Raw genomic sequence first — 16,707 nt, 5'->3', positions numbered from 1 at the left:
GAAAGTAATGCTAGATTTCCCTTAAAAGCCGTATCGCGCCAAAAGCATAGTCCTGTCGATTTTTCCTTCCTACACCAGATTAGCAGTTTTTAACATAAAACGTTTTATTTTCTTCCCCAAAATAGTGCCAGCCCCCAAACATTTGACGCTGGAACGACAATTGAATAAGAGTGTCCTGATCGGATGGTCTCCCCCTGAACCCTGTGGTTACAATCTCATAGATAGCTATCATGTGTATGTAGACGGTGTACTGAAAGTAACCGTTAAAGCTAATGAACGCACACGTGCTCTTATAGAGGGCGTGGATTCCAATAGGGTAAATAATTCGTCCTACTTTTTTTGGATGATACTTTGTATTGATTGTCTGTTTATTTAATTTGCAGCCTCATCGGATTAGTGTACGTAGTCTCACACAAAATCGCCAACAATCACGTGACGCTGCATGTACAATGATTATTGGTCGTGATACCTCACATTTGGGTCCATCATCTGTCCGAGCTACACATATAACGTGTTCATCTGCCGTCATAACATGGCTGCCAGCCAATTCCAATCACCAGCATATAGTTTGTGTAAATAATGTCGAGGTGCGCACTGTTAAGCCTGGCGTCTATCGTCATACCATAACCGGCTTGGCTCCCAGTACTCAGTATCGAGTGACTGTGCGGGCAAAACATTTGCGTGCACCAGGGGGGCCACAGCCGGCACAAGGTCGTCCACAAGAGGAAGCTCCTGGAGCATATGCAGATTTTCGAACACTCACAAAAGGATTACCGGATCCACCACAGGTAAGTTGAAGTGTAGTATTAATAATGTATGGAGCAGATTAGGTAGCGGATTCCATGTGTGGGGGTCATGGATTCGATTCCCAAACAGAGGTTTTGTTTTGTTGCTAATGTGGTAACACAATGGGCTCAATTGGTCTTAGCGAATCTGTTGCCACTCTAACCTAGATTGCCACTTTAACCTATCTATGATTTATGTAAGAGGACAGTAGTAGAGCTGGGAAACTTTCGATATTCGCTCCATTCGATAGTTACGTTGTTTTTATACCCACCACCGTTTGCAACACATCGAAATATTCAATTCCGACCCTATAAAGTATATATATTCTTGATCAGCGTAAAACTCATAGTTATTGGTAAAAATCAATCTCTTCAATACAACGTCGAATTAAGAATTTCAGACAATGTAATACAACGAGTAGAGTCTTCATCCAATTTGGGTTTAACGATCAATACAAAGCTGACTTGGACAAACCACATTAATCGCGCTTCTGGCAAAGTATATGGTATGCTGAGAAATTTATGGAATGTGCGTACATGTACTACTTTTAATATTCGTATGATGCTTGCAAAGACATATTTACTCCCAACACTGCTTTACGGATGTGAAGTCTTTGCATATTGTGACTACAATGACTCCCGGACACTAAATGTTGCATATAACAACATCGCACGTTATGTCTTTAACAAAACTAGGAGAGACAGAATATCTGAATTCGCATACAAAATTTTCAACGTTCAATTTAGCAACTACTTAAAGATAAGATGCTTAATACAGCTGCATAATATAATTTACACAAAAGAACCCTTTTATCTTTATAATCGTGTGCAGTTCGCCAGATCCAACAGAGGCAAAAAACTCATTCTTCCCAGGTTCAAAAAACTCTCCTCCGAACGCCAATTCTTCATCAACACAATTCGTCTTTGGAACTCGCTCCCTAATTATTTGCAATTACTAAGCAATGCTTCTGTTTTTAAGACTGAGCTTTTTAAATTTTATGCTTGATTATTGTTTTTTTTTTAATTTTGTTTCTTAATTATACAAATTTAAATTTTATTTATACAAATTTCAATTTTATTTATACAAATTTCAATTTTATTTACACAAATTTCAATTTTATTTATAAAATGTTTTCCTACTTCTAATTTTTGTAAACCATTACTGTGTATCTTCTTGTGATTCTAGTACAGTCAATTATAAGACTTATGTCTTGTTGTACTAGTAATGTCATAAATAATAAACAAACAAACAAACAAACAAAAGATGATCTAGCCATGTCTGTCCGTCTATCTGTTGAAATCACGCTACAGTCTTTAAAAATAGAGATATTGATCTGAAACTTTGCACAGATTATTTTTTTCTCCATAAGCAGGTATGGTTCGAAGATGGGCTGTATGGCACAATATCTTGATATAGCCCCATATAGACCGATCCGCCGATTTAGGGTCTTAGGCCCATAAAATCCCCATTTACAATCTGATTTTGCTGAAATTTGGCCCAGATCGGTCCAGATTTGGATATAGCTGCCATATAGTCCGATCTGTCGATTTAGGGTCTTAGGCCCATAAAAGCCACATTTATTATCCGATTTTTCCAAAATTTGGGACAGTAAGTTGTGTTAGACCCTTCGACATCTCTCCTTAATTTGGTCCTGATCGGTTCAGATTTAGATATATCTGCCATATAGACCGTTCTCTCGATTTAAGGTCTTGCGACCATAAAAGGCGCATTTAAGGTTTTGGGCCCATTAGAGACGCATCTCTTGTCCGATGTCGCCAAAATTTGGAACAGTGAGTTAAGTTAAACCCCCCGACAAACTTCTGCAATATGGTACAGATCGGTCCAGATTTGGATATAGCTGCCATAAAGACCGATCTCTCGGTTTAAGCTTTTGGGGCCATAAAAGGCGCATTTGTAATCCGATTTCACTGAAATTTAACACAGTGTCTTATGTTAGGCTTTTCGACATCTGCATCGTATATGGTTCAGCTCGGTTTATTTTTAGATATAGCTACTAAAAAGAGCAATATTTTGTTATACACAATGGAACAATGATTTGTATTTGGTCCAAATCGGAACATATTTCGGTATAGCTGTTAAGGGGCATTAAGAATGCATTTTTCACCGTATTTTGACGAAAGGTGGTTTACAAATATACCTGAGGTGGTGGGTATTCAACGCCTTTTTACTTGTTTACTGTTTTTTTACAATTTTTTCCACTGCGTGTCGTAGGAAGTTAGGTAGAGCTTCAAAATAGATTGTTTCTGCGATTTGATTGTTCCACATTACATTGCATTTATGTTTATACTCTAGTTATGATTTTATTTTGTACCTTCTTGCAGGAAATTCAACTTGAGGCTGGTCCTCAAGATGGTACCATTTTAGTGACATGGCAGCCAGTTAATAGGCCCACTTCATCGGGGCCTGTAACCGGCTATTCTGTGTACGCTGATGGTAAAAAGGTGACCGATATCAATTCACCCACGGGTGATCATGCTCTCATAGATATTGGTAAATTGGGTACATTTAATCCGAGAGCCGTGACCATACGTACGAAATCCAGAGATTCGCAATCGGCTGACAGTGCACCCATACTAATACCAAGTAAGTATTTGCATAGCTTTATCCTAAATATGTAAGCCTAAGGTAAACTTTTGTTTTTTTTTTTTTTTTAATTTTCCAGGCTCTGTGCGAAGTGCAGTGGGCAGAAGGGGACCAAATCAAATGGGTATGGGCATGGGTCCACAATTACCCCAGGGGCCACATGGTCAGATGGGAATGCAACAGCAGATGATGGGTCAAGATCCAAATCAGTACGATCCAAATCAAATGCACCCCCAACAACAGCAGCAAGGCATGCAGCAGACCGGCCAACAGCAACCCGGACAGCCAGGCCAACCGGTAAGTGTCGCCTTTACCATTTGCCTCAGCTGTCTAATGAAACAACAATACCGTACTTTGAAAATAAAACACAACATTTCAATCAAACCCTTCTCCAGAGTTACTCTTATACTATATTTTTGGGTTTTTAAAATTTTCTACCAACCACTTTTTCTATAACATACATACATATATTTGTACTATATATTCTAACATCTCTAACCTCTCCACTTTTCACACAATGTCTAAATGCCATCGTAGAGAATTGTCCTTGGTCTTTTCTCTTTGTGCATATTCACACATGGCAACTCTGTACAAATTCCATTATTACAATTACACTGTAAACAAATTCCCAATTCACCTATTATCCACTGTACAAAGGCATACACTTGGAACATTTTCAACAGAACCACACATCACAAAATTGTTCATTCTCTTAATAAACCAAACAAAACACGTTTCCTGTTTTCTAACAATAAAAAAAACAAATCGACTAACTTTGAGAATATACCTTCAGATTACATTTTTTTCAAACAATTGCTCTACTACTTCTACAGAATATATTGATATTTAATTTGCCTGCACTTTTTACTCCTACGTGTGAAATAACTTTCATTTCATTTGCATTCAGAACTTTTCTTTGGTTTCTTCACATTGTTTTGACACCGATTTTCTTCTTATTCTTTATACATACTGAACTTTTCTTGAATACTACTAATTTGCAAGACTTGTTGCTCAACAAAATTTATACTACAAAATTTCAACTCTACTCTACTAGCAAATATTGAAAAAAAAAAAATTAAAATAATAATAAAAAAATTAAAGAAAATTGTGTCGCTACTGGGTTATAAAAATTCATTGTAATTAAATTGTAATAAAAATTTTCCAAAGTTTAGTTTTTTAAAGTGGTTAATAATCCAATTGAAAATGGATCATTTTTAGGAGATCCAAGGATTAAGATCCTACTTGCTTTTTCCCAGTTGGCAGCGGAACTCCAGAAGAGATTACCGAGCTTCTTGGTCTTCTGCGCTCCTTCTCTAGATTCTGTCACCCAATATCGATATGTGTTTCTCCACTTGATCTTTTCATCGGGGTTTTGGTGCTTGTTGTAGAGGTATGTTATACACTAAGGTGACAGCCCTTGCCGATGAAGGACTCCATCGGGTCAATGCGGTACGCACAATTGGCTGCCATGGTATTGGGAGTTATAGTCTTCCACTTTGCCTATACCACAATGTATAACTTCAAACGACCTTTTCGCTGGACAACATGACCTAGCCAAAACTATCGTTGAACTAGGCTAATGTCGTCATACAGCTCAAGGTTCATACGACTCCGGTCATCTCCGCTCCGCTGCGCCTTCTTTAACTCTCTAATATATTTTTGGGGTAGGGACACTTAGCCCTGAACAAGGATATCGAATTCGTGCCATTGTAGCCTATGACGCTGAATGCTTTCGAATCCTGGCGAGAACATCAGACAAAGCGGTGTTAATCCCTTCTTAATGTTGGCAACATTTGCGAGGTACAATGCCATGCAGGGTCATTAAAAAAGTGTTCGCCAAAGATGTGTCGCACTGCGGGACGTCTTTCGGACTCGGCTATATATAAAAGGTTCCTTATCATTGAGTTTAAACATGAATCGGAAAGCACTCATTGATGTGTGAGAATTCGCCCCTTCTCGGTTACTGGTGGTAATGTTTTTCCTAGGGTAATGTTCTCATTAGGGGAGGGATGGCAACTTAGACATTTCGACTCAAATATGGATATCAAATTCGTGCTGCACTTCCAAATCCCTTGTATTTGAGCCCCATATTGCCATGGCCAGTAAATATGAACCGTTTTGGAGTATTTAGGGTGGGCGACCTCCTTCTACTTGGACATAATGTTTTATGCCCTATTTGTAATCTACTGCCTAATACTTTTCATTTGAGTCCCATATTGACATGAATTTCGAATATATCTGATTACCCTCTAGGTACGTGGATCCAAATTTTAATACCATGTTCGTTTTCTGGTCTCCAATACCTTTCATTTGATACCCTTATTGTGCCCATCGGACCACTTTTGGATATGGGTGGCGTTTTTGGAATAAGGGGGAGGGTCCGCCCCGTCCCGATATCTAAAAATTATATAGCCTATGTTTGCTTCCAGACAAACGTATACAATCTATAAAAATTTTAAGAAAATCGGTTCAGCCAAGTATCATATAGTCATAATGGTTCTAATGGCGTTTTTGAGGGGTGGCGTTACCCTCTATACTTCGATCTAATTTTGTATGTCAGATTCGAAATCTCTGGTGTATTTGAGGTAACGGTGGAAGGTCCGCCCCCTTCCGTTATCAATAAATTATAAAGTCTATTCCTACTTCCTGACCATATTCGTAGTCTATTCCCTAATACCTTTCATTTAAGTCCCATATTGTCATGATCGTCAAATAAACCTATTTTCAGGGGTTTTGGGGCTGGGGCGGCCCCCAGATTCTTAGACCAAACTTTATTATGAAATTGGTACTCTACTCTTGAATACCTTTCATTTGAATCCCATATTGTCCCGATCGGTTCACTTTTATTTTTGGGTACTACTTTTGGGGTAAGGGGGAGGGTACGCTCCCCTCTCGATATCAAAAAGTTTTATAGCCTATGTTTCCTTCCAGACCAACCTACACAATCTGTGAAAATTTCAAGGTAATCGGTTCAGCCGTTTTTGAGTCTATACGGAACAAACAAACAAACACAAATTGAATTGTATATATAAAGGAGGCCACCGTAGCGCAGAGGTTAGAATGTCCGACTATGACGCTGAACGCCCGGGTTCGAATCCTGGCGAGAGCATCAGAAAAAATTTTCAGCGGTGGTTTTCCCCACATAATGCTGGCAACATTTTGAGGTACAATGACATGTAAAACTTCTCTCCAAAGAGGTGTCCCACTGCGGCACGTCGTTCGGAATCGGCTATAAAAAGGAGGCCCTTCATCATTGACCTTAAATCTTGAATCAGACTGCACTATTTGATATGTGAGAAGTTTGCCCCTGTTCCTTAGTGGAATGTTCATGGTCAAAATTTGTATTTGTATATAAAGATATGGCTCTCAACCCCTCCAAGTACTACCTCGCCTGCTTACATAAGTAGCCATACTTTCGAACCATATAATAACACAAGTTGTATCAGTGTCTTGTCCTGTTTTCCATCTCAATGTTATAGTTTCCAACTTTCTTCGTTTTCCCAGGGTTCCGAGAGTTGATACCATCCACTTTGTGTTATCTCCCTTTAGCGCCAGAATCACTATTACTGACTCTGGTTCGATCTCTTCAAAGTCACCAGTTACTTCTTCTGGTGTCCGTGTGCCATACCTATTCGCATTCACATCTAGTATAATCTTCTTCAGCATGACATGAAAGGAATTACACGATAAGCTGTCTCTCTGTCTGAAACCTCATTTGATATTAAATGTTTCGCATTGGTTCTTTTCTATTCTTACTAAGGAACTTTTATCAACAAGTGCCTTCCTGCGGAGCCCTATCTTTGCCGGGACACACTCAGACATATATTGAAATACCTCTAAATGTATAGAGCTGTCGAAAGCGACTTGATAGTCGGCCTGTCTATCTCGGAGTTTTTCGTGGAGTTGGCGTAGTGTAAATTTCTGGTCTATTGTGGATTTAGCAGGTCCAAAACTGCATTGGTAGGCCACAATTATGGTATTGATTCAAGACTTAAATCTTCCTCACAATACACACACGCCAGTATCTTGTAGGCGATGACAAGGAGACTTATTTCTCTGTAGTCGGTACATACTTTCTTGCCTCCTTTCTTGTGTAAGGGGGCGTAGTTCGCAGAGGTTCAGTTTGAAACCCATCGGCTCCAGCTTTCTTGTTGTTTTTCAGTCTAGGACCTCATTCTGTCTATGCGGTATACATTCTATGCTATCATCAGAGATTGGTATTCGATATTGCCGGCGACGAGGATTTCGCAGTAATCGCCACATCTATCGCTTAGTAGATGTTGATAAAAATGTTCTTGCCATATCCTAAGCGCATTATCTGTATCAGCTATCAGAATTCATTCCTTGTCTCTGTATAAGGATGTGCCTATTCTGATGATATCGGTTTTATGTCTTTGGTAAAATTTTCGGACTAGATTTTAATTCCTGTACGTCTCGATTCGCTCACACTGCCATTCATCTTTCCATTTCCCTCTTCTTTCTGCGGAATAGACGTTCCTCCACTCTCCTTTTCTTCTGATATCTCTCATTCACTTGACGCGTTGCTTCTGAATACAGAGTTGTTCTGAGGTTTTTTGTTTCTGTAGCATTTCGACACTCTTGGTCGCACCATGGTTTTTCAGGGGGAAGCTTCTGCTAACCGAGTACGCTGAGATGAGTGCGAACCTTTGTTCAAGTTTAGGTAAGTTTTAAGATGGTTACACGTGAGTCTGTCATTAGACTCACTTGGAACCATCCAGATGGCTTGAAAAAGCCCAACAACTTGCGAATGTTCACATCCGCTAAATGAGACAAGCTCTCAAATTGAAACTCCTTCTGACTTCCAGTGTGAGACATATGCACGCAGCAGATGTTCTATAGTTTTTTCTTCATCGACATCCTCACAGCTTCAGCAGAAATCGTTTCTTGCAACCTCCAGTATGTTTCTGATAAGACAGTGACCTGTCATGACCATAGTTTCCAGTTCCTCAAGCTCTTCTGCTCTACAATACCTTGGAATATCTTTGTGGCCCGGCACCCAGAGCAGGTGAATTTTGAACAGTGCAGCTGTCTCGTATTTGCGAAAGTCGGGGGCGGGTTTTGAATTTCACCACTTCTTTAATTGCAAGGATCTCCGCTTGATACACACTACAGTGGTCGATATGACCAGTCCAGGTTCTCCAGAGTACAGCTCAAAGCCCACCTGGTCGTCTATTTTGAAACCATAGGTCTATGATACTTCTATTAACAGGGACATCATAGTACTAATTAATTGTATCAGAAAGAGTAGTACAATACTTTTTATCAGGGGCATTAGGTGTAAGGTGTAAGACTGTGACCTGTCATGACTGCCACAATGACTGTTATTAATGATGAGTTCAGCCTTGGAATAGAAAAGTTCTGTAGAAAAGAGTCTGTTCTAGGTAGCGATGATTAGTTATTCAAGATAAAATAAGATTATAACCGTTGAGAGCAATGGTAGTTATCTGGATGTAGGTATGGATATATCCGGAATGGATATATCCGTCAACAATGACTGAGACGTCTGTTCTAGCCAGCGACCTCTTCAAGTCTAGATTAGGCCACATAATTTTCGAATATTTATTCTATCTATCATTCGTTGCCTTTCGTGCCTGATCCTGAAGACTTAGCTTACAAATCGCTAGGGGCATACCCACAGATTCCAGTTTCTCAAGCTCTTCTGCTCTACAATGCCTTGGGATATCTTTGTGGCCCGGCACCCAGAGCAGGTGAATTTTGAACAGTGCAGCTATCTCGTATTTGCGACAGTCGGGGCGGGTTTTGAATTCAGAAATAAGTTCTCCAGGGACTTAATGTCTGCCTGCCTACCTGATTGAGAAGATATTTGTGCTAATCGTCGTTATGACATTATATCTTAACCATTTCACCACTTCTTTAATTGCAAGGATCTCCGCTTGATACACACTACAGTGGTCGATATGAACAGTCCAGGTTCTTCAAAGTACAGCCCAAAGCCCACCTGGTCGTCTATTTTGAAACCATAGGTCTATGAAACTTCTATTAACAGGGACATCATAGTACCAATTAATTGTATCAGAAAGAGTAGTACAATACTTTTTATCAGAGGCATTAGGTGTACCATAAAATTCAGTGCATCAGATGTTGTCGTCCTCAGTGAGGGGTGATGTGACAAGCCATCCTTTGAATCAAGCTGAGTATTGAACAGTAGGTGAACTTTTGAAGCGACCTCCACCAGACCACAACATCATATAGGATTATAGGTCTGACAACTGCCAGTGCATGCGGTTTAAATCCCCAACTTTTTTTGGCTTTCTTGCAGGTATGTAGGGAAAGAATTTCTTGCCCTTTCTAAAATGTTAACATAACACAGTGTCCGTTGCCAACGCAGGACCAAAGATCAATTAGCCTCACAGCAGTGGTCGCAGCAATTTGTCTAGTTATAACGACGGAGGCATTAGGTGTAGCATTAAATTCAGTGCATCAGATTTTGTCGTCCTCAGTGAGGGTGTGATTCACAAACAAGTCATCAAACAGTAGGTGGACTTTTCAAGCTACCTCCACCAGACCACAACACCATATAGTATTATAGGTCGAACAATTGTCTGTCTGTCCGTCTTTCATGTTAATTTGTGTACAAACTACAGGTCAAAATTTTAATCCGATCGTCTTCAAATTTGGTATAAGCATTTTTTTCGGCCTAGAGACGAAGCTTTTTGAAATTGGAAAAATCTGTTCAGATTTGAATAAAGCTCTCATATATATGTTTGTCCGATTTGCAGGGAGGATTTGCTTATGACTCTCGACATTACTAGAATTTCATTAAAATAAGTTTAGATTTAAATATAGCTCTCATTTATATATATCGGCCGATTTTAACTTCCATAGTCACAAGTGCATTTATTGACCATTCTTGCCAAAACTTTGTACAACGCTTTCCTCGACATCAGCCACAATATATTAGAAGTTTGCTCAAAATCGGTTCAAATTTAGTTATAGCTCCCATATATATGTTCTTCCGATTTTGAGAAATACTTCAATATAGTGCTTATTTTTTAACCGATTGTCTCGAAATTGGGCAGCAAGGGTTTTCTAATGACTCTCGACATTATTGGTGAATTTTATAGAAATCGGCCCAAATTTAAATATAGCTCTGATATATGTATATCGCCCGATTTTCACTCCAAGAGCCACTGCAAGCGCATTGATTGACCAAGTTTGCAAAAATTTTGCAGAACGCTTTCATCGGCGACTATCACAATATCTGGGAAGTTTGGTCGAAATCGGTTCAGAGTTAGATATAGCTCCCTTATACATGTTCGTCAGTTTTTGGGTAACTTGCAATAATGTTGGAATTTGTCAACCGTAGTTATTATATTGTAGTTTGAAAATATTTGCTCGAAATTTGATAGGAATTGTTTAATAACCCATCGGAAAACATCCGCCAAAGTCCATCAAAATTGGTTCAGAATTGTATATAGCTCCCACAATGTACTTATAGGGTAGGTCTAGGTTATTATACAGGCGGCACAGCTAGACTTTTCTCCTGTTTTAGAGGTTTTTTCATTGAGTTATGTTCGGATAGTCAGCAACCAGTATTGATGGAATACTGTGGAATAGAGTGTTTGATCATTGGCCCTTTTGTTTAAAGATGAATAAGTATACGGATCGACTCATAACCACTTTCTGATTAGATTCAGCTCTATTAGCTATGTCTAATAGACAGAAATAAATCGCATTGAATTCTATTAAGTAGTTAATACCGTAACCGATACACACAATTTTCTTTAATTTTAACTTCGATTTCGCCTTTCACGATTTCCACTTTTAACTATTCTTAACGCAAAACTCTGAATAAACCACATATCTCTGAATAAACCTACATACACGAAACCACAGAAATTCTACTTAAAGTAATTCAAACTCTTAACAAAAAAAAAAAAAAAAAACATACTTATAATAGAATAACACAATCGATATTTTTTTGTGAAAAGCACTAAGACTTGAAAGATAAAGAGAAGACCTCCAGCAGAGTCTTAAAAGAAAATTAATCAAAAGTTTATTTATAACGGTTAACTGATAAGATGTATGTAAGTTCCTACACCCTTCCCCTTTCACCAATTTTAACCCAACAGGCGTTACAGAAAGAGTTGCATTAATAGTTCAATTCAATTCAATTCAATTGCTTGCAGTTAATTTTTTTACGTTAAGTTAAGAAGAACCTGGTTTTAGGGTGACTTTTATGGCATGATTAATGATTGAAAGATCTGTTAAAACGATTGTACGATTGTTAGCTGAAAAGCAATACGAAAAATTAACTAAATCTTTTTTTTACCACATAAATATAAGTTTTTTCCCCTACCCATTATTTTTATTGCAAACTTCATGACATTTGTATATTTTGTAAATGTTGAAATTAAAACATAAATTCCTACTACCCCAAATCATCTGTGTACAAATGCAGGCCGACGGAAGTTCTGGTTTATTAGGAGGCCTACTCGGCGGCCTCTTTTCCAAACAAACACCTCAGACTCAAGCGAATCAAAATGTTAACGTAAGTCTAAATTCATTCATCACATACAAAATTTGTTCTTACCTTAAAACCACACACATATTATCTACCACTTATCAATTAATAATAATAGTCAATAACTTATATAAAGAATAAAATAAAACAAACGTGAAAAATGATGCAATATTATTTAACCAAATAATATCAAAAGAAACGATAATCATTCGCATTTGACGTTATTTTATTGTTTGGAACATATATATTTTTAATAATGCTTGCCGACTACTACCAAAATTTAGTATTTACTTAGTGCTATTTATGATATAACCATGATATATATCAATATTATATCAATTATTTACCTTATTCAGCCATATTTTATATTACCTTTAGTTTAGTGAGTAGTGATTTGTAGATTTCATTATTTAATGGAATTTAGGACTGAGAATTAAAAATACTAATGTACAATGCTAAATGCTAAATGCGAAGAGAAATTTGGATCAGTTTTTTACTTCCTCGAGTCTCTGTTTCGTGAACAATATTGAAAATAAACAAATAAGAGCGTGCTAAGTTCGGCTGGGCCGAATGTTATATACCCTCCACCATGGATCGAATTTGTCGAGTTCTATGCGCAGTATCTCTTTTTAGGCAAACCAAGAATATTAAATAAAACCTGTTATGCTATTGGAGCTTTACTTACGACTGCTGAACGTTGTAGAAGTCACTGTGTAATTGATATATTACCCGGGAACCCTTCCCTGCCGGATAGCAATCAACCACTTCTCTCAATCGAAAATGTATCTGGCATCATGCCCCAAATATTTTTTCGAACTCGAGGAGTTAAAATGGTTCTTGAAAATCTAGACGTAAATAAATTCCCGGGTCCGGATGGCATATCAACACTTGTCTTACGCAAGTGTTCTTCGACGCTCGCTCGTTCATTACGCCACCTTTTCAACCTTCAGGAGTATTCCCGGCGCGTTGGAAGGTTGCGAACGTTCAGCCAATGCCCAAGAAGGGTGAGGCAAACAACCCTGCGAATTATCGGCCAATTGTGATATGCTCCGCTCTCTCCAAGGTCATGGAGAGCAAGGTTAATCACTATCTTGTGAGGTATTTAGAGTCTAATGGCCTTCTTAGCGACCAACAGTATGGGTTCCGCAAAAATCGCCCTAAGGGCGACCTCATGGGACTTTTGTCGGAACATTGGAGTTGCTCAATCCACCAGTTTGGTGAGAGTAAGGTTGAGGCTCTCCCATCTCCAAGGCATTTTATAGGATTTGGCACGGTTCACTACTATCAAAGCTTGTCGCATTTGGTGTCGGTAATGGCTTCATTCGATTTATATCGAGCTTTCTCAGAGATCGCACTATTCAAGTCGCTATAGATGGGTTCTCATCCAATGAGCACAAATTGACCGCAGGTGTACCCCAGGGCTCTGTTCTTTCTCCTTCTCCTTTTCTAATTTTCATCAACGATCTGTTGGGTCAGTCATCGAATCCGATCTACTTATTTGCGGATGACAGTAATCTCTGTCATTCGACCTCATTCGACCATAGGTCGAGTCTTCGAGAGATTGAGGACAAGAGGCGGGTTATGGACAATACACTCTGCCAGGATTTGCTGGCCATTTCTGAGTCGGGTCGAATGAATGGAGTAGATTTTAATGCACAGAAGACCCAGTGCTGCTTGTTGTCACACAAATGATTCGCTTACCCATTACGGTCATCTTTGTCTATCAATGGTGTAGATGTTGAGCAATCAGAAGCTCTTGATGTTCTGGGCATGAAAATACAAAGTGATGTCCGTTGGGTTAAACATGTATTTGAAGTGTCGAAAGAAGCATTCAAAAAAGCATTCCATCCTTAAACGGTGTAAGAATTACTTAGCGCCATCTGATCTTCTTAACACCTGCACCACTTTCATAAGGCCGAAAATGGAGTACAACTGACATGTATGGGCTGAAGCTTCAAAATCATCCCTTGAGCTACTGATAAGGCACAGTAGGGTATCCACCTCTATTGCCTCCCTTCATCATCGTTGCAATGTGGGTTGTTTGGCGCTTTTCTATCGGTACTTTCATGGTGCGTGTTCGTCTGATATTAGTCTTCTTATTCCTGATGTATGTCAGGGATACTAGACATTCCAGGAACTCACACCCATTTGTAATTGATTGGTCAGCGGACCGCACAATGCATTAAAGAGAGAATTCTTACTTCGCCCGAACCGTTCGTATGTGGAATCGCCTTCATTTTAATGTTTTTCCCACCCACTTTAACATCCAAAGATTTGAGACAAATGTCAATAAGCACTACATCCTCCCCACCCCCCCCCCCCCTGCGTGTTGGCTGACAGAAAAAAAAATTTCCCAGATTGGTTTATATGGCAGCTATATCAGGTTATGTACCGATTTGTGCCATACTAAGCACAGTTATTGGAAGTCATAACAAAACACCTCGTGCGAAATTTCAGTCAAATCGAGAACTGCGCGCACTATTGCCTCAAGAAGTCAAGATCCAAGATCGATTTATATGACAGCTATACCAAATTATGAACCGATTTGAATCATACTAAACACAGTTGTTGAAAGTGATACCAAAACACTACGTGCAAAATTTCAGCCAAATCGGAGGTGAATTGCGCCCTCTAGGGGCTCAAGAAGTCAAAACCCATGATAGGTTTATATGTCTGCTATATCAAAACATGGGCCGATTGAATCATACTTAGCGCAGTTGTTGGAAGTAATACCAAAACGCTTCATGCAAAATGTCAGTCAAATCGGATAAGAATTATGCCCTCTAGAAGTTTAAGAAGTCAAGACCCAAGATCTGTTTATATGGCAGCTATATGAAAACAAGAACTGATTTATCCCATTTACAATCCCAACCAACCTACATTAATAAAAAGTATTTGTGAAAAATTTTAAGCGGCTAGCTTTACTCCGTAGCGTGCTTTCGACAGACAGCCGGCGGACATGGCTAGATCGACTTAAAATGACATGACAATCAAGAATATAAATACTTTATGAAGTCTCTGACGCATACTCTGAGGTGCTATAAACAGAATGACGAAATTAGTATACCCCAATCCTATGGTGGGGGTATAAAAATAAGCTGAGCCTCATGCGGGAGAAAGTAACGGGGCAGAATGGGTATATTCTGATGAAGGAGAGTTAGTCTGCCATCAGACATATCATTGTAATACTCCAGGGTCGAAAGAAGTAAGTACGCCTTTTGGTTCCTTATAAGCCAATCTATCGCAAAATGAAGCTTAACCTGTGAAGCCCATTTTCGCCATTTCAGATAAATCTCTTAAGAAATGGCAATTCAAAGCGTATCCTTCCAATTACCAATGTGGGCCACGAACACATGAAAACAGTGTACGAAGCCGAATGCGTGCTTTTTTGATTGATTTAATTTTCATTATGAAATTCAAACATAGTTCCTTGATCCTCTAATTAATCCTTTGGGAAAAGGATGTTTCTACTTTGATAGGGCATGTGTCATTGTTAAACGGTCTTCAACATTTTTATTTCGGGTAGGGTAGGTTAGGTTAGGTTGAATGGGTTGCGTAGAATGAAAAAGAAGGGAAGATATGAGACCTCGGACCATATCCAGAGGTTATAAAAGAGTTAGAGGAAACAGCACAAATGTACCTTCGCAGGATCTTTATGCACCCTCCGTCTAGGGCTGGAAAAATATCGATGGCACTATGGATAGAATATCGATTAGTATCTTTCCTATCGATACTATCGACAGAGTTCAATTTTTTGCAAAATTTAACAAAAATAAGCGATAAGACTCTGAATATATCATTTAAAATACATTGCGCCTATAGAGGGCACAATTTACATCCGATTGGTCTACAATTTTGTACAATGAGTTCTCTCATGACTACCAATTGATTTTATTAAATTTCTTATTATTCAGTCTGTGCATTGAAGGCGCAAGGTGATGGGTAATTAACGATAGTATCGATATTTGTTATTAAAAATATCGAATGCTGCGATTATCGATGGTTTGCCAGCTTTACCTTCTTCAGAACCATACCGTATCAACAACGAAACAAAGGAGACTTCCCAGAGATACGTTGGCAACATCACCCAAATCGCTGAAAACCGCCTCCCCAGAAAGTAGAGCATGCGTCCCTGAAGACTCGGACCTGAGCAGAGCAAGTGATCGATAGTCTCCTCCTCACCCTTATCAAGGCAACTCCTGCAGAAGTAATTATTCCCATGTGCCAACTTTAACGGTTATGACCCACGCCAATGTGCTCAGCAACCTCTTAGCGAACGCCAGCAACTCCCTCGTCTTCCTGTCGCAACTCACTGCCGACCCCGCACTGAACATTTCATCAAATATGTTCAGTAGCTCGACAAATGGCACGTAGGCAAGTCCGGTGGCTGGTTTGCACGGCGCAGACGAACCTATTCTGGCGCTCCCGTTCGACCCCTCATTTCCTGCAATACCCTCATGTCCGGGAATCCATATCAGCATCACGTCGTGGATTCGTTGCCTATCCAGGGACTGTAAACAATCCGCCAAACACTTTGACCTCACCGTCCTCGTACCCAAGGCCTTAAGTGCCAACTTACAGCCAACATAAATCCTGAGTTTTTAAGGTGGTGATTCCCTTATTGGAGGCTAAGTGGCGCAGGGGTTAGCATGTCCTCCTATGACGCCAAACGCCAGTGTTCAAGTCCCGGTGAGAACATTGGAAAATTTTTCAGCGTTGGTTTTTCCCTTACGCTGGCTACAATTGTGAGTTATCCTGCAAAGTTAAATCTTCTATACCAAGTGATGTCACTATGTGTCACGCTGTTCGGT

The 16,707-nt window shown here is 39.3% G+C and overlaps 1 protein-coding gene across 16 annotated transcripts in view; it reads left to right on the top strand.

Moving 5' to 3' along the window:
* Positions 1-16,707, top strand: part of LOC106081644 (uncharacterized) — a 235,329-nt gene that overhangs the window by 148,692 nt on the left and 69,930 nt on the right. For 9 of the 16 annotated variants that reach the window (XM_059363308.1, XM_059363302.1, XM_059363300.1 and 6 more), the window contains 5 exons: positions 126-316; positions 384-788; positions 3,129-3,390; positions 3,470-3,687; positions 11,834-11,923. In XM_059363308.1, coding sequence (XP_059219291.1) covers positions 126-316; positions 384-788; positions 3,129-3,390; positions 3,470-3,687; positions 11,834-11,923 — 1,166 coding nt within the window. The remainder of the gene's footprint in view (positions 1-125; positions 317-383; positions 789-3,128; positions 3,391-3,469; positions 3,688-11,833; positions 11,924-16,707) is intronic. The other 7 variants (XM_059363310.1, XM_059363309.1, XM_013243756.2 and 4 more) reach the window with 2 other exon arrangements.

This window comes from Stomoxys calcitrans, chromosome 2, assembly GCF_963082655.1.
Source record: "Stomoxys calcitrans chromosome 2, idStoCalc2.1, whole genome shotgun sequence".
NCBI classification, from domain to species: Eukaryota; Metazoa; Arthropoda; class Insecta; order Diptera; family Muscidae; genus Stomoxys; species Stomoxys calcitrans.
Note: the sequence above shows the minus strand (reverse complement) of the source record. Positions and strands in the feature narration are given on the sequence as shown.